Below are 20,828 nucleotides of genomic sequence, written 5' to 3'. Positions count from 1 at the left end.
CCCATTGCTGCAGTCCTCCCTCCTTCCCTCTGTGTTTAGGGGTGGTTGTGTAGGTGAGGTTTCATGCTTATATTTTTTGTATATGTCCTTGTATTTCTTGTACATATTTTTGGTGCAGGTATTTTGGGCCTTGTCTTTTTAGGGTCTTCTGACATCTGGGGCAAGAAAAGACTGAGGATATGACGTCGGTCATGCGGTCTAATGCGCGCCCAATATATACTCTGGTATTCGGGCCGACTGGATGCGGACTATACCCAATAGTAAGGACTGCAGCAATGGGATCCTCGAACATCTACATTTATGGTAGGTACAAAACTGTACTTTGTAGCCTTTAGCTGATGTCAGGAAAAAAGGGAAAGTGCCAATGCAGGCACCAGATACCCCACAAGGACACCCATGACATGTGTGTTTTTTGTCTAGGCCGGGAACACGATCACTCCTCCTGTGCTATTTGTCAATTGTTTGTGCTTAAGACCTTGCACAGCTGTCTGACCGTGTTAAATCTCTGCCATGAGAACCAGCGCCTCAAATGGTTAGCCCTTAGGATGGATCCTGCATCGGAGGCTGCACCTGAACCTTCGCGCAAGAAGGCCATGTTTTCTAGGCCTTCTTCGCCTGCCACTCCGCTTACTGATGCACTGCCAACTGCCGATCTAGGGGTTGAGGCTCGCTCGGAGGATCCATCGACTGCAGAGACGTCCCTCGAGGAAGCTGTTTCGCAACCGATGACTGGCACATCCTCGTAGCTCAGTCTGACATCAACACCCGTCGAGGTCAAGGGGGAACCAATTTCGGTGCTACCTCCGGCAGGAATCCAGACTTTGGATGTGCTAATCTCCAGACCCAACGCCAGGCCACTCTGTACTTCCTCTCCAGCCAAAAAGAAGCAGAAAACTAAATATACCTACTCCTCTTCAGAAGTCGCACTGTATTGGCAGGCCTTCACTTCCTCTCTCATGCAGGCCTTCATGGCCCTTAGGCCTTCAGCTTTGCCTCTTTTGAGCCCTAGGCCTGTCTCTGCCTCTTCCCTCCCATCCATAACCTCTCATGTCAGGGAAGAAGAACATGACTCTTCTTTCTCTTCATCAGAGGAGTCCATTTCTTATGTTTCTCACTTGCCTCCCCCCAGGAATATTACTCTCCGGATGAGGAATCTGTGGAGGGGGACTTTCCCCCTGAGGACATTACTTTTGGTGAGACCATCACCAAGATGAAGGATTTAAATGGGACACTTCCCAAATGACTGACACCCAAAAAAGGTACTTTGAACTGCTGCAAGTGGAATCACTCTCCCCTTCAGCAGTCCCCCCTGTTCTGCCTGCTTACTTGGATACCTTCAATGCAGCCTCTAAGGCCCCTGACTCCCAGCCTCCAGCCCCTAAGCATCCTGACTACTTCTATACAGTACCAGAGGACCACATATTCTTAGTCAAGCCACCCTTGGCGGACCCGGCTGTTGTTGCCACCACAGCAGATAAGCAATCTATACTGCTGTCGTCTGCCTCCCTACTACCCACTGACAAAGACAGTAAGTACATGGATGGGATGAGGAAGGTGTACACTTCTTCTGCTTTGGCTTTCAGAGCCATAAATTATCAGACCCACATAAAAAAAGCAAAGCGCTCCAGGACATTAAGCACCTGCTGGTGTCGCCTATATCCAAATATTACAGGAATTACCCTGCTAAAGCCACATTTGTAAGACGTACTCCACAGCCCTCCTCTTCCAGGTCCAGGAGAGGGGCCAGAAGAGCTACTAACTCCAGATCCTTTGCTCCACTACAGCAACCCAGACAGTCCTTTCAGGACAGAGGAGGCCCCAGTAATGTGTGACTGCCCTGCCCACCTCCCCCTCTCAGCCCGCCTTTCTGACTGTCTCCCCCTTTGGCAATCCATCACTTCAGACCTGTGGGTCTACTTCCTATCCTGGAAAGTGAAGCCACCCAGAAGAGGGATCCCTTCCCTCCCCAAAAAACAGGTCCATCTCAAGCCACAAGTTCTGGTAGATCTTCCACAGCTAGGCACCGTGGAGCCCGTTCCTCCAGGACAAGAAGAAAAAGGGTTTTACTCCCATCTCTTCCTGGTCCCCAGAAAAGATGGCCCCTGGAGACCCATCTTAGATCTGTCCTTTCTAAACCTACATCTTCAGGTACCCGCCTACAAAATGCACTCTCTCCCCACCTTCCTGCCTCTCATTCCAGCCAAGGCCTTCATGGTCACCCTAAACATAAAGGAAGCCTACCTGCAGATACCCATCAGGAATTCCCACAGACAATGCCTGCATTTCTCTGGCCCTTCCTCTCATTTCCAATTTACTGCCTTGCCCTTTAGTTTATCTACAGCCCCCAGGGTCTTTACAAAGTGCCTGGCCGCAGCCATTGCCTTCTGCAGAACTCAAGGGATACAAATTTACCCTTATCTAGACGACATCCTGATTCTGGTAGAGTCCAGGAATGCTGTACTAAAGCATCAACATTTCACCATGTCCCTTATGCAGAACCTAGGATTCACCATCCAATTCCCCAAATCCTTTCTGATCCCAAGCCAGGACAAGATTTTTCTCGGCTGCAGAATCTGGACAGACCCAATGAAGGCCTTTCTACCTCAGGACAAGGTTCTGTCTTTAACTTCCCACTTCCAGGAAGCTCTACTATCCCAAAACGTGACAGCAAGGGATTTTCTTCGCCTCCTGGGTCTGATGGCAGCAACCATCCCCATGCTACCTCTGGCAAGAATGCACATGCGCAAGCTGCAGTTGTTCCTGAAGAACACCTGGTCCTAGCACCTACATCCCCTAGAGCAAGCCATCCCCCTCCTCCCCTGTCTGAAAACAGAAATCAACTGGTGGATCCAGCAAGTGAAATTGAACCCAGAGCTCCCACTACAGTCCCCCTCCCCAACTCAAGTTATGCATACAGATGCCTCAGATTCAGGTTGGGGAGCAACTCTAGCCTCTTACAAGATTCAGGCAAAGTGGCATCCCCCTCTTCAGGCCAAACACATCAATATCAGGGAAACGACAGCAGTTTTCTTAGCTCTACAGACTTTCACCCCCCTTCTGGTTCCAGGGCTGCTCCAGATTGTCACCGACAACACCACAGTGATGTGGTACCTCAACAAGCAGGAAGGAACAAAGGCCCATCAGCTGTGCAGTCTATCCCTGCTGATATGGGACTTAGCCTCCCAGCTCACCTTAGTCCTGCAGGCTGTCTACATCCCCTTACAGGACAACCACCAAGCAGACCTATCGAGCAGGACCTCCTTGCCTCAATATGAATGGATGCTGAGCAGGGTGGTGGTCTTAGACATAGTCCACTGGTGAGGTGCTCCACAAATAGACCTGTTTGCCTCCTCCCCAGAACAGGCAACTGCAGAGCTTCTGCTCAAAAACCCACTCCCCTCTGGCATGGAGTGGGCACGCTTTCAGCTTCTCTTGGGAGGGGAAGTTCTTTTATACCTTCCCCCCATTCCCACTGATTCAGAAAATCCTCCTGAAAGTCCAGAAGGGCAAACCAAAAATATTATTAGTGACTCCCTACTGGCCAAGGCAGCACTGGTTCCCTCTACTTCACAAACTAGCCAATGGCAATCACTTTGTTACCCTACAAGCTGGACCTACTGTCACAAGACAAAGGAACTCTCCTACACCCACAGGTACAAATGTTGTCTCTGACTCTGTGGGTGATAAACTTTTGATCCCTTTCAGACACCACTACTCAGAGGATGTGCTTTCAGTCCTAAGGGAGGCAAGGAAACCTACCACCAGAAAATCTTACCTGGCTAAATGGGAAAGATTTGCAAAATGGTGTCTGCAAAAGGGAAAGGACCCGAGCTCCGCCAATGTTCCCCTGGTTCTAAACTACTTGTGTCAATTGATAAAAAAATTACCTTTCTTATTCTTCTGTAAAAGTTCATCTCTCGGCCAGATTAGCCTGCCTGCCCGCCCCTGGAACCCCCCCCTTGCTGGCCAGGCTTGACGTAAAGCTCTTCGTTAAAGGTGTCTTGCACATGAGACTACCTAGGAAACCTATCCCTCCGCCTTGGGACCTTAACCACTTCTTAGTGAAATTAACCCAACATCCCTTTGAACCTGCCGGCCCTTCCTCCTTACAGGTATGTACATGGAAGATGGTCCTTCTGGTAGCTGTTACTGGAGCCAGAAGTGTGTCAGAGCTACAGGCTCTAATGGCCTGTCCCTCCCTTACACAGTCTTCCACAAAGGCAGGGTGTCCTTGCGAACCAACCCCTCCTTTATGCCTAAAGTGGTCAATGATCTCTTTCTTAACCAATCCATTCGTCTGCCCACCTTTTTTCCCTCACCCATTAATGAAGGGGAGAAGATACTGCACTCCCTGGATGTGTGCAGACAACTTAGATTCTGCCTGGACAAGACCAAGTCCATCAGAAAGACTAAGCAGCTCTTTGTCTCCTCCCCCCCACAGGCAGTCTCCAAGCAAACCATTGCATGCTGAATCAGGAAAGCTATTTGCTTCTGCTACTCTCACCACAGAAAGGAACCCCCAATGGAAATCAAGGCCCATTCCACTAGAGCTGTGGCCACCTCAAGGGCTTTCATGAAAGGCCTAGACACAGCATCCATTTTGGAATCAGCCACCTGGGCAACTCTCCACACCTTCACCAAACATTACAAATTGGATCAAGTTTCCAGAGGTAGAACAGGATTCGCCAGAGCAATCCTGCAGGATCTTGTAGAACCCTCTGCATCTACCACCACCCTGTCCTCCTCTTAAGCTGTGGTACGCTCCCACACCTAGAATACTGCAACATAGGAATAGAAGGACGTAGAATAGTTGTGTAAAATCTTACCATAACCATAGATGTCTTTCTCTTCAATGCTGCAGTATTCCTTCCCACCCACCAGTCCCCCTAGTCTTATACCTTCATGTACTACCGACATTTCAGTAGGTCTCCGAGTTGCACACCTGTAAACAACTGACACTCCTCCTGCTGATCCTTATTCTCTGCCTGCTGGCCTTCAAGTTCTGAGGATTGTGCGTGCAGATGTCACATTTAAGGCCCGTTGGTTTATGGCCCAGCGTGTTAACTCCCATGCACACTACAGCAGCCAAGCTGAAGCTTTTGTATAGAAGCCGACGTACGAGTCGGCTGAGGGCAGGAAATCCCACACCTAGAATACTGCAACATGGAAGAGAAGGACATCTATGGTTATGGCAAGATTTTACTCAACTATTCTTTTTTAGTCCATTTAGTTTTATGCACAGATCAGGCATATTTTTATCCACCGGGGAAGACATTGTGGATAGCAATTAATAAAGAGTTGAAGGATTTTATCTGGGAGGGTAAGAGGGCAAGAGTTAAGTGAGATAAGTTGATCCCCCCCAACAGAACAGGTGGTTTAGGATTACCTGATTTGAAGGTATATTGTTGAGCCACACAGTTAATGCTATTATATATAATGACAAACTGCAATTCAAAGTGGAAAGATATGATGATTAAGTAGGGGGGATTCAAGAAATAAGAAACAGTGGAATTTTTGATGCATACTCTTAAGGAGAATAGTAACAGTCATACAAAATATTATATTCATAAAGTAGCAGAAAGTATTCTAAGAACTAAGCCAACATGTTAATGGAGAAAGGAGATTCCGCCAGTAGGGATGACTGCAGAGAATAGACAAGAGGGGACTGGGGGAAACTGGCAAAGGAATCAAGATATTGGGAACAAGTAATTAGAGAGGGAAAAGTAGTAAGTTCATAGGTAGGTACTAGGCTATTGGCCTTAGGGCCTATATAAGCCTAGCCAAAAAGGTACCCTGGCTTTTGCCACCCAAGAAAATTATTTTCCTGTGCCCCTGTTGAGCAGAGTCACAGAAGTGATTCCCGGGGTGAATTTCCTATCTCCCATCCAATCATCAAGATTTTTCTTGGAGTGCTAATGAGGAGCTTCGTTTGATATAGATAGGTAGTTTGTTCCAGGGTATGGGAAGTCTCTGGGATAGGAAGCTATCCCTCCAGCATGTTCTGTTTATTGTGATGATAAGGTTTAGGTCCCTAGAGCATGTAGCTCAGAGGGATTGGGATTTCTTTAAGTGGAGCATGTCCAACAGCTCTGGGTTTGACATAGCTTTGTCTGTTAGGCAGAAATCGCCTCTGAGTAGGTGATATGCGACGGAGTAACGCTGGAGTTTTTTGAGACAGTCTGTGTAGGGCATCTGACTGAGGCCAGTAATCCTCTTTGTGAGGTATTTCTGCAGCCTTTCCAGTTGTAGATGTCTTGTGAGGTACATACCAAAAGGAGCGTGTTACTCTGTAATGGGTCTAATGAGTGATGAGTAGAGGGGAACAATGACCTCTTTTTTTCCTGGATAAGAAACCTTTTGTGATGAGGTGTGCCACGTAGAAGGATTTCCTGACTGCTGTGGTGATGTGATTATCAAAGGAGAGACTACTGTCCACCTGTATTCCAAGGTCTCTTATCGCACTTTCGGTGTTAAGTAGACTACCGCCTATGTGGTAGTTCATGGGTACAGAGTTTTTACCAAAAGGGATGACAATGCACTTTTTGGCATTGAGCTTGAGGCCATGGCTTTGACACTAGGCATCTGTCTCAGTGAGGCCCTTTTGTAGGATACCCACATCGTTAGGAGTTTTGATTATGGCTCCTAGTTTGCAGCCATCTGCGAACTTCGTTAGCCAAAGACCTTCTGTGTTAGCCTGTACTTCAGAGAAGTAGAAACCAAACAGGAGAGGACCCAGGACTGAACCCTGTGGTACTCCACTTGTTACTGGTCTGAAGTCAGATTTGCAGTCTTCTACTTTCACAGTGTGGGTTCTGTCAGTAAGCCAGTTGGCAACCCATCTTGTGACATAAGGATTTATACCTAGTTTAGTGAGTTTATCTATAATTCCAGACTGGGGGATGGTGTTGAAAGCCTTGGCGAGATCTAGATAGGCTGTGTGAACCACCTTACCCTCATCTACAGCTTTGGTGACTGCTTCAAAGAAGTTTCTCAAGTGTAGGAGACATGATCTGCCTTTTACAAACCCAAACTGGGTGGGGTCCAGAGTTTGGCGATTACCAGTGTCATTGTTTATAAGTTCCATGGTGATACATTCCATAGCCTTGCAGACCAGGCTCGTCAGGCTAATGGGGCGGCAGTTCCTGGGGTCCGTGGTGGCTCCCTCTTTGTGGAGTGGGATAACCGTTGTGCACCATTCAGTGGGCACAGAGCTTGAGGTAAGGTTATGATTGAACATGGTACTTAGGTGGGATGCCAGTTCGTTCTGTAATTCGTGTAGAATGCAGTCTGGGATGTTGTCAGGTCCCATGGATGCTGTGTTCTTGGCTTTGGGGAGTGTGTTTTTTACCTGTGCAGCCATAATTACAGAAACTTTGCATTCTTCTTATATAGAGATGGGCCCTTTAGGGGGTGGGGGGGGTGGTAAAGTTAGCACTCAACCTATCTGCCAGGACGTTGGCAATATCAGTTGGTTCTGTATATTTAGTGCCGTTGTGCTGTAACTCTGAGCAGATCTGAGTGTTGCCATTGAGATTCTTGAAGTAGCTATAGAATGCTTTGTGGTTGTCTTTAGAATCAGTGGCAATTTTGTTTTCGTAACTAACTTTGGAGGATTTTATGAGGGATCTCAGTTTCTTACTGAGGCTAACCAGGGAGCTCCTCCAATCATGGGATTTTGCTCTTTTCTGCAGCAGTTTCTTTCTTCTGTTGTAAAGTTTGTTTATGTCAGGGGACCACCAGATTGGCTTCCTTTTTTTGGAGAATAGTATCTTGGTTCTGTTAGGGATTGCACGGTCCATGTACTCGTGTAAGTGCTTATAAAGTGCATTTGTGTGGGATTCAGCAGTCGTACCTCTATTGTCAGTCTGCATAGGCGTCGTGAAGTTTGCCACTTCTGTCTTAAGAAGCGTGAAGTTGGCTTTGGAGAAATATTTTATGGTGGTTTCCCTAATGGACGTGGGGGCGGGATGTGGATGTCTAGGGTGATTAGCTTGTGGTCGGATCTGACCAGTGAGGAATTGATCTCTGGTGTGGAACACCGGTTGCCTATGTTGGTAATGACCAGGTCTAGGATATTGCTGCTCCTGGTGTGGGTGTGGATAAGTTGATCCAAGGCATTGGAATTTATGCATTTCAGAAAACGTTGAGCAAAAGAGTTGGTACATGAGTAGTTTTCCCAGTTCATGGTGGGGTAGTTGAAATCACCCATTATTAGGGTGTTAGGTTGTACCCTAATATTTTCCAGTGTATCAGGAAATGAGGAGTGGGAATCCTGGGGCATGGTGGGGGATCTGTAGCTAGCTACTGTTTGGATTGCGATCTTGCCCAGAGTTAGTTGCACTTGGATAATCTCGGATGCATTATACTGAGCAACTAGCCTGGAGGAGTGGATATCCTTAATGAATGTGGACACGCCTCCGCCTTTAGTGTTTCGGTCCAGGTTAGGTGGCCGAAAGGTGTGGTATGAATTATAGCCTGGTAATGCAGGGGTGCTCTCAGGAGCCTTGAACCAGGTCTCTGTCACTGCACAGATATCAATGTTCTCCATTTTAAGGAGTGCCGTGAGTGAGTGCATTTTGAGGTTTAGACTTCTAGCATTGAGTAGCATTACCTTCAGATTCTGCGGTGGTAGTGCTGCGGTAGTGTTGTCGCCTCATAGCAAGACATTGTCCCCATTCGATTCTCAGCTATAGCGTCTTCTGTGTGGGGGCATACGTGAATGGGGCATGCTTTTGTTGAAGGTTGTGCGTCAGGGCTGGTAACCCGGTACGTAAAAATCCACTACCAATCATTAGCAGACCGGAGTTCCGCTGTGGCGACCCCTAACCGGGAAAAGCCGAAAGACACAAACACAAACAAACCTTCAGATTTTACTTGCTTGTACCTGCTATGGTGGTGAATTTGTCATTTGATTCTTACCTAAAAAGGCACTATAGGGGTGGCAAGAGCCTTAGCCAGTATCCGGAATCCCAAGGGCGACAGGTGCAGGCCATCGCTGGCAAAGCATCATGTCATCCCAGGCAGACAGATACTGGATCCCCTTAGAATGACACCAGAAGCTTAGCCAGTTGTTGAAGTCGATCATTTTGTCCTTGCACTGTGGTATCATTCTGGGTGATGGCAGGATGCTACTCAGGGTAAGGTCATACCTGCCTGGGCTACAAGATCAGACAGCTCCTCCATGTCTCTTTTCATGTAGTCCAGGGAGGTACGTCTCAGGTCATTCACAACAACATGGACAATGACAGAGTCATATTTGTACTTGTTGTGGAGTGAACTGAGTGCTTGCGTCATGTAGCGGATCCTGGCACCCGACAGGCAGCTGACAGTAACTTTCTCCTTGTTTAGCCTGGTGTGTGGAACATCAGTGTGCCTGACTATAGAGTCACCTATGACTAGAGTGTTGGGTACGTTGTTATGCCTTATGTGCTGTGGTTCAGTGCCACACTGAGTTTGTGGGCTATGTGTCATTTGGGTTGTCTTGGGGGGTGGAGGTTGCTTGCATTTCTGCTTTGGAGGTCCCTGTTGCTTGGGCAGATTTTTATTGAGAGCCTCCACAAATGTAGGTGTGTGTTTTGGTGGTGTAGGTTTTGAGGGACTATGTGATGAGTGTGGTGTAAGTGTTTACCTTCTCCTCTTGACTGTCTAGTCCAGTCTTGGGTGAAGAGAGCTTTGCTTCCAGTTTGGATATATAAGTGCATCTTTCACAGGTTGTAGTGTTGGGTGGTAGGAGGAGAGGGTTGTCTGTGTACATCAGGCAATTGCTGCATTGCCCCATGATGCCCAGATTCATCAGGTAGACAGGAGAAAACACTGGGAGCTGAACTTTTGACATGCCTGGATAGGAATAGGAAGAGGCCAAGTAGACATTTCTACTACAGAGTAGAGATTGCCTTACCTCTATGAGATTGATATCTTTAGGAATCAATCAGAGGAAATTAGAAAAGATTGGGAAGAGAGATTGTATACACAATACACAAAGAAACAATAGAAGGACATGCATCCCAAATATGCAATGAAGTCTAGAAGTCTTAGGATTTTGGAAGTGTTTGCGTAGATATTTTTATACCCCAAGCGGACACCAAAGAATTTTTCCTCGGGTAGATGGCAAATGTTGGAGTTGTGATGGGGGATGAAAGAGGTAACTGGGAACATATATTTTGGGAGTATAATGACTTGGCAGACTTTAAAAATTCACTACAGAGTACTGTGTCAGAAATACTGGGTGAACAGGTATTTTTTTCAATCTGAGATACAGGATATGAATTGCCTAATCACAGTAAGGTCCTGTTAACTTTAATTCTAATGGGTGCCAAAAAAGCAATTACTAGGAAATGGAAACTGGAGTCTAAACCAACTATGTTTGAAGTACTGAATATTGTAACAGAGGTGAAAGAACTGGAGAGGTATCATTAGAAAAGGGTAGGATCAATGTACATAGCAAAAATGGAAACCTTGTGAGCAATACATGCAGAAAAATGGTGGAAGAATGAGGTTTAAGAGAAGGTAAAAATTGACTGACTAATATAATGTTGGCTTGATTATATTGTACAGAATAATATTCCGAATCTGTTAGGGGGAAATATAAAAAATAAAGAAAGTACAATAAGCTGGTTGCATAAGTGTTCACACCCTTAAACTAATACTTTGTTGAAGCACCTTTTGACTTAATTACAGCATTCAGCCTTCTTGGGTACACACCTGCCATCAGTTAAAAAGACTCTAATTAACCCCAAATAAAGTTCAGCTGTCCTAGTAGGATTTTCCTGATATTTACACGGTTGCCTGCTACAGCAAAAGCCATGTCAGAGAGCTTACAAAGCATCAAAGGAATCTCATTGTTGAAAGGTATCAGTCAGGAGAAGGGTACAAACAAATTTCCACAGCATTGGGTATACCATGGAACACAGTGAAGACAGTCATCAAAAAGTGGAGAAAATATGGGACAACAATGACGTTGCAAAGAACTGGACACCCCTCCAAAATTGATGAAAAGATGAGACAAAAACTGGTCAGGGAGCTGCCAAGAGACCTATAGCAACACTGAAGGAGCTGCAGGAATTTCTGGCAAGTACTGGTTGTGTACTACATGTGACAACAGTCTCCTCTTTTCTCCATATGTCTGGGCTATGGAGTTGGTTGCAAGGCAGGAGCCTTTTCTTACACAGAAAAACATCCATGCCCGGCTAAAATTTGCAAAACAATACACGTCTCCCAAAAACATGTGGGGAAAATGTGTTATGGTCTGATGAGACCAAGGCTGAACTTTTTAGCCACAATTCCAAAAGGTACGTTTGGTGCAAAAACAACACTTTGCATCACCAAAAGAACACCATCCCCACAGTGAAGCATGGTGGTGGCAGTATCATGCTTTGGGGTTGCTTTTCTTAAGCTGGAACTGGGGCTTTAGTCAAGGTGGAGGGAATTATGAACAGTTCCACATACCAGTCACTTTTTGCCTCAAACCTTCAGGCATCTGCTAGAAAGATGAAGAGGAATTTCACCTTTCAACATGGCAGTAAACCTAAGCATACATCCAAATCAACAAAAGAATGGCTTCACAAAAGAAAATTAAAGTTTTGGAATGGCCCAGCCAGAGCACAGACCTAAATCCAATACAAAATCTGTGGGGTGACCCAAAGACGGCTGTGCACAAGAGATGCCCTCGCAATCTGACAGATTTGGAGAACTTTTGCAAGGAAGAGTGCTCAAATATTGCCAAATCAAGATGTGCCATGCTGATCAACTCCTACCCAAGAAGACTGAATGCTGTAATTAAATCAAAAGGTGCTTCAAGAAAGTATTAGTTTACGAGTGTGCACACTTATGCAACTAGCTTATAAGGTGGGAAACATTTTGAAATTATTTATTATGGTCTCATTTTTTATATCACAAAAACCTGGCATTTTAACAGAGGTGTGTACACGTTTTATATCCACTGTATATGTGATGTATAATGATTGTAACTGCAAACTTGTTAATAGGGTTTGTCTTTTATATAAATGTAAGTTTACTTATATCACAAGGGATAATTCATTATAGATGTTTAAAACAAACAAAAAACTTTGGCTAGGTTAAGGTATGCGGTGTGTACAGTTTTGTCTTCATCCATTGCTTTGGAGACCTTTTCCAAACCATCCACCAGGCTGAGTAAACACGATCTGCCCTTGACAAATGCAAACTGAGACTGGTCCTATTGTTTGGAGGGTTCCCTATTTCCTGATTGATTAGTTCCATAATAAATCTTTCCATGGCTTTGTATATGAGGCCAGTCAGACCTATGGGGTGTAATCACCTGGGTCTGTGGAAGCCCCCCCTATGCAGGGGAATGACTATAGCTCTTCTCCATTGGCTTGATTCAAAACCTGTATGGAGGCTGAGACTGAACAGTGTTGCTAGGGGTGTGGCCAAATCATGGTTCTTGCTATTTAATATGTATCCAGTGATATTGTCAGGAAGCACTGATGCAGTATTTTTAGCCTTTAATAGCACTTTTAGGACAGACTCCTCAGGTTTTGCATCTGGGTCAGTTTCAGTGGGAGTAGAAATTCAAGGTCTGTGGGTCAGCTCAGACAGATCAAAGAAATGACTGTAATTCATGCCATAAAGGCTGTACATCATCTTTGGAGCCCAGTCCTGTTCAGGTTATTACAGACAACACCACAGTAATGTGGTACATAAGCAATCAAGGGGGCACCACAACAATACCCTCTGTTTGTTGATGATGACATCTTGGGAGTTAGCTCTTCAGTGCTCCTTAACCCTTCAGGCTTCTTGCATATCGTCAGAACAAATCATAGTGGTGGGACAAGCACAGCAGTTCCTGGACAGACCCTCACAAGTGGAAATTCAACAGAGAGCTCTTCCAGGAATTGATCATGGTGTTCATCTGTTCACCTCCTTTCAAAATAAACACCTACGCAAATTCTTTTTCAGGAATCCTTGCAACCAAGCTTGGAGAACAGATGCTGTATCATTCTCCTGATCGAGGATGTTCCTGTATGCTTTTGCACCTTTTCCAGTGATTTCCATGGTAGTTCTGAAAATGCATAAAGAATTTCCAAAAGTCATAGTAAGTGACTCCCTGTTGGCCCAGGCACAGTTGATTCTCTTTTTGTATGGAATTGTCCAGTGGCACTTGCCACAAACTTCCCCACAGACTGGATCCACACACACCAGACGGGTAGTTTGATGTACCCCGCCATCAATCATCTTCCAACTGACTGCCTGGATTATTCAATTTTGATGCCTTTTAGGTACCTCTTTCATGAGGATATACAGCAGGTACTGAGATGGTAAGAAAGCCTGCTACTAACAAGTCATAAATTAGCAAATGGTAAAGATTTTCTAGTTGGTGTCTAGTAAATAACTCATCAATGATTTTGCTCCTCTGGCGCTCAAATATTTGTGTGAGTTACTATCCTCTGGCCTCCCTTATGCACCTGTCAGGGTTCATCTTGCAGCCATTTCAGCATGTCTGCCCATGGATCCTCTTATGTCTTCTCAGTTATTAAAATGCTTCTAAAAGGAGATTTGTAAATGAGACCCCTTGTAAACAGATTCCTCCCACTTGGGATCTCAGTTTTGTGTTAGAGGAATTATGTCTCCATTTGAACTTGCCTTCTTGGCTCATTTTAAGGTTGTTGACCTCTGCTATTGTGTTTTGTTACTCCCACCTTGGCAAAGCTATTCCATACAAGCTTAAGGCACATTCCACTAGAGCCTTAGTTCATTGATGGCATACTGAAAAGGAGGGACTCTAAAAATATTCCAGAAGTAGCAATTTGGTCCTCTAGTCTTACATTTGCAAAGCACTAAACCTGCTGCACAATCATTTTCATCCAAGCCATTAACAGCAGTTTCGTTTACTGGTCTGTGCAGCAGTAAATGCTACAGCACCATCTCACTACTGGTCTGTAGCATTTAAGATGGGCTAGTAATTTGGCCATTTGCCAACCTTTTTGCCAATTTTCAACATTTGTATGTATTGTAGCCCCCATCTGTCTTATAGGCATCTCAGAATTCTGTGAGAAGCAGTGATTTGCTAATGTGTGAAGTTACCCTGCAAGTGGGGTTTAAGTATTTTATTATTATTGTTTAAGATGACTTTAATCTAGTGGGCAGATGTACTCAAAACTGACAATGTAAAGAGTTAATATGCATTTTGGTTAAGACAGTCATATAACTTCTGCAGTTTTTTATATTAAAGTTAAAAGTAAAATAGTTTCTCTCTCTAACATAATGAATGCAACATTATGTTTAAAATCTAGATAAGAATGCAGTGCCTGTTAAAAAAGCTCAGGGCATGTTAGAAGGACTTTTTTGCATTAAAATATTACACAGCACGTCTTTATAGTCCATAAACAACTTAAAAATGTGTAAAAAAATGCAGATGTCCATATTATGAGTACAGAAATAAGTCTATGAATGTCAGTGTCTAAAACACATAATGCAGCATTATGCCACAACCTTTAGTTATTCATTTCTGATACGCACCTCAGTCTGTATTCTGCTTACTTACAAACTTGACAATTTTTTACCCACTTCATCCTTTATGCATTATTGCTGTCACTGCTCTGGATTCATTCTGCAAACAAATCATTGTAAGAAATTTCTTTGAATGTTTTTCGGCTAATAGGTTCTTATGTAAGTGCTTGTAATCAGTTGCAGAGATGTTTTGTTGCAAGTAAATCATTATAGTGCACAGAATTTGCATTTGTGTTTAGTGACAAACTTTAGCACAATACTGTGGAACCAATTTGATAATTATATGAAATACATTGTAAACCATTTGATCTCAAATTATTTGGGTCTGGAAATCTGCAAATTCTGGGCAGCTGTCAGACTACACAAGCTGTATTTTAACACACCATTTTCCATTTAATCCTATGCAACAACTTTTCCCATTTCTAATATTGCAGTTAAAGCCTTAATTTTATGTATTTGTTATTTTTACAGGAGTTCTTAATTTTATCTTCATCGGTTTTTATAATTTTCACTATGTGGTTTTTAAGGCGCTTGTCATATGTGTGGGGCCTTTCTGCAATGTGTCATCTACTGATTTAGTTTTATTTTTTTTCTTCTGCTAGATGCGTAACACAAAGAGAGTTTCTGTTTGGCCTGTGGGTCTGGTTGGGGGTCTACGGTTTGAACGCCCCTTGGCTGAAAATGGAAAAGTAGTTGGATTTTACAGTGCCTGGAAGCCAAATCGTCCATTTCCAATGGACATGGCAGGTTTTGCTGTAAATCTGCAGCTGTTGCTAGCCAATAAAGATGCAAAGTTTGACTTGAAAGCCGAACGAGGATATGTAGAAAGCAGTTTGCTCCAGTCTTTAGTCTCCATTGAAGAGCTAGAACCGAAAGCTGATAACTGCACCAAGGTATGCATGTCTTTGCAAAGAAATTATGTCTGTTATTTAGCAGTGGTTTCTCTGCTTTTATTCCTTTGAACAGTTAAGCCCTTTGTGAAAGTAGATAATAAATAGCTTTTATAACCAAAGGTCTTATTTATTTTTATTGGTACTATGCTGCCAGATTACAACTTGGATCTCCCTCCTTGGAGGTGTAAAGGCTTTTGTATGCTGATCTGATGTTAGGCTGTCCTTGGCAGGATATCCCAAGTATAAAGAATACTGTAGCAGTGAGAAGTAGGACATACACTGTTATGGTTAGATCTTACACAACTTTCTCTACATAAATCCCATTTCTTCAGTTGACCTAGTTTTCCTTGTAACTCCTCCCTTATGATTAACCATTTCCCCCTAGTTGTATGTTCCTTGGTTCCTCACTACCCCCTCTTTTCTACAGTATTTCTTTTAAGTGAACCTTGACTCATCCCTCTCTGTCTCTAAATGCCATCTACTTCTTCACCCCACACTTCTTGCCCTTGAGCATTTATTCTGTGTGTACCATATCCACTTCTTTTCCCTTCCACCTTTCTGCCATTGTGTATGTGGTGAGTTGTATGATTTTTGCTCTGTACCATCTTGTCTTCCCTTTCCTTTTAGTAACTATCTCATTCATGTTTTTTAGCTTAATATCCCTTTCTCAGTAGTGCCGCAAGAGGAGGTGTTCCACAGCTTTATTTTCTGTCTTAGAAAGTTTCCGCTTTATCTATGCAGTCTTCTCCCCCCTAACATTTGTACTGTAACATCCTCTTGAACTTCACCACTGATCTGTCCATTTACTCTGACTTGCATAATATGATCTAGAGTTAATTATAGTCCTTACACCTTTTTCTTTTCCTCTCCTCCCCGAGGTCACAGTTTGTAGCAGGTGTTATTTCTGTGGATTCTACATCCACTGTTACTATAATGCAGATCTTTAAACTTGTTTTTGCATAGTTACTAGCTGACACTTGTCTAGTTACCCCCAAAAAAAAATAAAAAAAATTACCTGATCTCCTTAGGAGACTCTCCACCAGCCTTTTTTTTCTCCCTCTGGGACCTTGCCCATTGGTTCCAGTACTGGCATCTAGTTGACCAGTCATTCTGAGGGTATGGGAGCTAGGCATTTCCAGGCTAGGCGATAGCCCTGTGGTGCATTTGTTCCTGCTGCAGGAATCCCTATAGTCTCTCTGTTCCCAGTGAGAGACAGGTGGTAGGAAAAGGACTGGCTTGCTGGTCCTGGGGGGTGTCCTGCACGGTCTTCCTGGGAGAACCCCCTCCCTCATTACCATCTCCTCTGAGCTCCGGCATTGCTGTCTCCCTAGCAGAAGCATGTGTACCCCTGCCACGTTCACTTTGGTTACTAGTTCATTACACCAGTATGACAGTGTGGGCTTGGTAGGCTCAAACTCTATGACTGATTTGCTTTGTTCCCAGCTTTTTCAACCCGTCCCCTGGACAGCCCAGCCCAGCCCACCTCAGCCCTCCTACCTATCCTAACCCTACTTGTTCTCCACCTCCACGCTCTCCCCACTGAAACCTGAGTCCGAGCTGACCTGCCTCAGACAAATGACGGCTTGCTGCGATTGACTTGCCAGCCATTGTTTGTTACTTTCTGTTGGCCAGCAAGCTGTCCTCTCAAACTTCTCAAGCCCATTTGTTCTTGGATTCAGAAAGGCTCACCTGCATATGACCAAAAGTTGTCTGTTGGGAACGGTCATCCAGACAGGATTAGTGGAGTTTGTGCCCTTGCCAACTCTCATTCATCTGTCCAGTTGTCATGGGAGGTGTCCTTGTCCCAATGACCTGTGAATTTAGCTTCATACCCTCAGACCAGGACTAGACACTTTCAGGGTGGACCCTAATTGTCTCGTGGTCAGGGATCCCCTTGCCATTACATCCCCTGGCAGCCCTCTAACATTTAGAGTATTAGCTATGGGAATATTCTTCTCATTTGTCTCTAAACTCAGTTGTGTTGGAGGATGTGAGCACCACTGTTGGCACAAGGACCTCCTACACCTTCTAGAGATGCATACATACCTCCATAAATATGGGAGTACCTGTGGCCACCTGAAAACAACCAATCCCTCCCCTTGGATTGACAGGCTGTATGTCACTCATTTTCCATCCTTCCCACTTGGCTTTTCAGGGCCTGAGCTGCTACTGTTCATTTTATCTGTATACCACAGAGCTAAGTAATACTGAACTATTTGTCACGTCACTTCGTCTGCTTTTTCTGCAAAAATTTCATGCTCAACTGCCATCATCTGCTTCCATCATTGAGCCTATGTACCACTATAAATTTTTACCCACCCCCATGCCTTTTAGTTTCCCCACCATCCTCCTTTAAGATTTAAGGCACTCCATATCCTCATGGTTCTGTTTCTCTCAGTGATCACCCACCCCGCCGTAGAAGTAGATCATTTTGTAATAGCAAGACTGCTTCTGAGTGAAGATGTTGCACTTACTCATTTGCAGAATAATCAGCATTTAGGAACTCCACAATCCACTCAAAAGAATTTTCAGCATAACCCTCAGTGAGACAAAAATGAGAGTAGCAGGCCAATAATTGTCTATTTTTTCTTACATGCAGCATTGTGTAAAGGGACTAACAATCACTTTACATCCTATTTATTTTTATTTATTTATATTTGTTGACCGGGAGTGTCCGACTGGATGTAGGTCCATTTTCAGTGGAGGCCCGGGGAGAAAAGCTCCACAGTTAAAATAAACAGACAGTAGTTACATTGGATTACATAGCGATTAACAATTTACATAGCAATTACTTACAACATATTTAAAGATGAAGAACATAGTACATCAGTAGACAACTAGAAACTTTATCTGTGAAGTACATAACCGACATTAACAAATGTTACAAGAAGAAGTTCCTGCTGTATAATAAGTACTGGCTTATGAGCATCTGAGCTTGCTATAATCAAGGTAGTTAGTGGAGTGGAAAGAAAGGTAGTGGTTGGATGGGGTGGGTGATATTAGAGTGGGAGTTGCAAGGGCATAGCCAGCATATTTTTAGATGCGCTTTTAGTAAAGTTTTGAAGTGGGTGCATGATGGTATGGAGGTAATTGTGGGTGGGAGGGAGTTCCATAATTTGGCTATGGCGCAAGAGAATAGTGCTTCACCAGCAGAGTTATTGGCTTTAGTGATCTGCAAGTAATTTTTGTTGCTGGATCTTAGTGGTCTGGTGGTGTGATAGGGTTGGAGTAGATTCTGGAGGGATGGGACATTTAGTGGATGGTTTACTAGTTTGTGGGCGAGTGAGAGTTGATACCATTGAAGGAGGTGAGGGAGTTCAAGCCAGCCCAGTTCAGCAAGTGAGAGACAGTGGTGACTACGGTAGGATGCCCCTGTGGCGAATTTGGCGATTTTGTTGTAGCAGGTCTCTAGCTTGTTTAGATCGCATTGCCTTAGGTTGGTATATATTGGAGAGGCATAAAGTAGGGTGGAGATAAGGTGGGAATTTCCTATTGAAATCTTTGCTGCTTTGGTGAGAAGTTGCTTATTTCTGTATAGCGCTCATAGTTTTTTGTGGACTTTTTTTATGGTCATGGATATGTGAATGTCAAATTTTAGTTTATTGTCTATTTCCACTCCTAGCAATTTGGTGTGTTCAGTTGGGTATATAGTGGTGTTGTCTTTTGCTGTGATGTTAAAGTGAGAGTTGTTTTGAGTATGTTTGGTGGGTTGGAAGATGAGTAGTTTAGTTTTGTTTGGGTTGAGTATTAATTGGGCATCGGATAACCAAGTTTCAACAGAGGAAAAGGCTTCCTGTGTGACTTTTTGCAGTTTGTGTAGGGACTGGGCTGAGCAGATGATGGTTGAGTCATCTGCATATTGTATGAGTGCGCCATGCTTGGTGGCAGAGGCTAGATTATTGGTGAAAACAGAGAAGAGTAGGGGTCCAAGGATGGATCCTTGGGGAACCCTTATGGAGACAGGTAGTTGGGGAGATATGTCATTCTGCCATACAACGTATTGTTGGCGGTCAGACAGGTAACTCTGAAACCAGTTGGTGATTGATTGTGAGAAGGATAGGTTATTGAGGACAGAGATAAGTTGTTTGTGTGGGACCATGTCAAATGCTTTAGATAGGTCTAGGAAAGTAGCAGAGGAGAGATAGCCATTGTTTTTATGCTAAAGGATAGTGTTAGTAAAGGAGAGTAAGGCAGTGGTGGTGCTATGGTTTGGTCGGAAACCATGCTGAGTATTGGAAAGGAGGTTGTTAGTAAGGAGGTAGTCTGAGACCTGAGAGTGTATGCATCTCTCTAGTATTTTAGAGAGTGGAGAGAGGATAGCTATGGGGCGGTAATTGGTTAGTTCTGTGGAGGGTCTGCCTTTGTGGAGGGGAATTATATGTGATACTTTCCACAGTGTGGGAATGTAACTTTCTGACAGAGATCGGTTAATCAAGGTGGATACTGGGTAGGCCAGAGCATCAGCTGCGATTTGTAGGTATTCACTTGGGAGGTTGTCTGCTGCTAATCTGGTGGGCTTAAGTTTAGTTAAGAGTTTTTTTATGTTGGAGGTAGGTACAGGAGAAAAACAGAAGGCAGTGGGGAGATTACTAGTTGAAGGTGTAGGTTGGAGGGGAGGGGGGTTGTGTTGTTTAGCTAGTGATAGTATGGTTTGTGTGAAGTGTGTGTTGAATGAGGTAGCAATATTTTCTGAGGAGTGAGGGATGTTAGGAGGAAGGGTACTGACTTTACCTGGGTGGAGGATGGAGTTTATGGAGGACCAGAATTGTTTGGGGCTGTGTTGGGAGGAGTCTAGGGCAGACTGGTAGTATTGGAATTTATCCTGTTTTATTAGCTTTTTGACTCTATTGCTTAGTTCTAGGAATTTCTGTCTAGTTGAGGGGGTTTTGGTTTTGCACCAGTGCTCCCAGGCTTTATCCCTGTTTTTCATTTCTGACTTAGTGGTTTTCTGTAGCCATGGGGAGGGTTGTGCTTTGATTCTGGAAAGTCTTATGGGGGCATGGTAATTAAGGTTGCTCAGGAAGGTAGTATTAAAAAATTCAACTGCGTCATCATGACTGAGGTACTTTAGAGGATGCCAGTTACATTCTTTGAGGGAGGAGATGAATGTGCGTGGGTTAAAGTTTAGTTTTTTACGTATTTGACGTTAGATGACAGGTTTAGCTTGGTATAGGTATTTTTTGAGTAGGAATGTTGGGGAATGATCACTGAGGCTATCTGATAAGCAGCCTGTTATATATGACTGGGGGCTCTTACTGACTAGTATCCAGTCCAGTGTAGTGTGCTTGCTGGAGTTTTTATTTATCCTGGTTGGCGACTGGACTAGTTGGGTGAAGCCATGAAGGTTTACATGATGGGTTGGATGGTTGCCAGAACAGAATTGACAGTCAATATTGAAATCACCTAAAATGATAGTTTCTTGGAGGAGATGGTGGGTAGACCAGCTGA

General features: G+C 44.1%; 1 protein-coding gene across 4 annotated transcripts in view; it reads left to right on the top strand.

Moving 5' to 3' along the window:
• The window catches only part of B3GAT3 (beta-1,3-glucuronyltransferase 3), a 585,817-nt gene that overhangs the window by 463,786 nt on the left and 101,203 nt on the right, over positions 1 to 20,828 (top strand). For all 4 annotated transcript variants that reach the window (XM_044085878.1, XM_044085875.1, XM_044085877.1 and 1 more), the window contains exon 5: positions 15,090 to 15,380. In XM_044085878.1, the coding sequence (XP_043941813.1) occupies positions 15,090 to 15,380 (291 nt within the window). The remainder of the gene's footprint in view (positions 1 to 15,089; positions 15,381 to 20,828) is intronic.

Source organism: Protopterus annectens, chromosome 10.part0 (assembly GCF_019279795.1).
Source record: "Protopterus annectens isolate FY-2018-M chromosome 10.part0, PAN1.0, whole genome shotgun sequence".
Lineage (NCBI taxonomy): Eukaryota > Metazoa > Chordata > Ceratodontiformes > Protopteridae > Protopterus > Protopterus annectens.
Note: the sequence above shows the minus strand (reverse complement) of the source record. Positions and strands in the feature narration are given on the sequence as shown.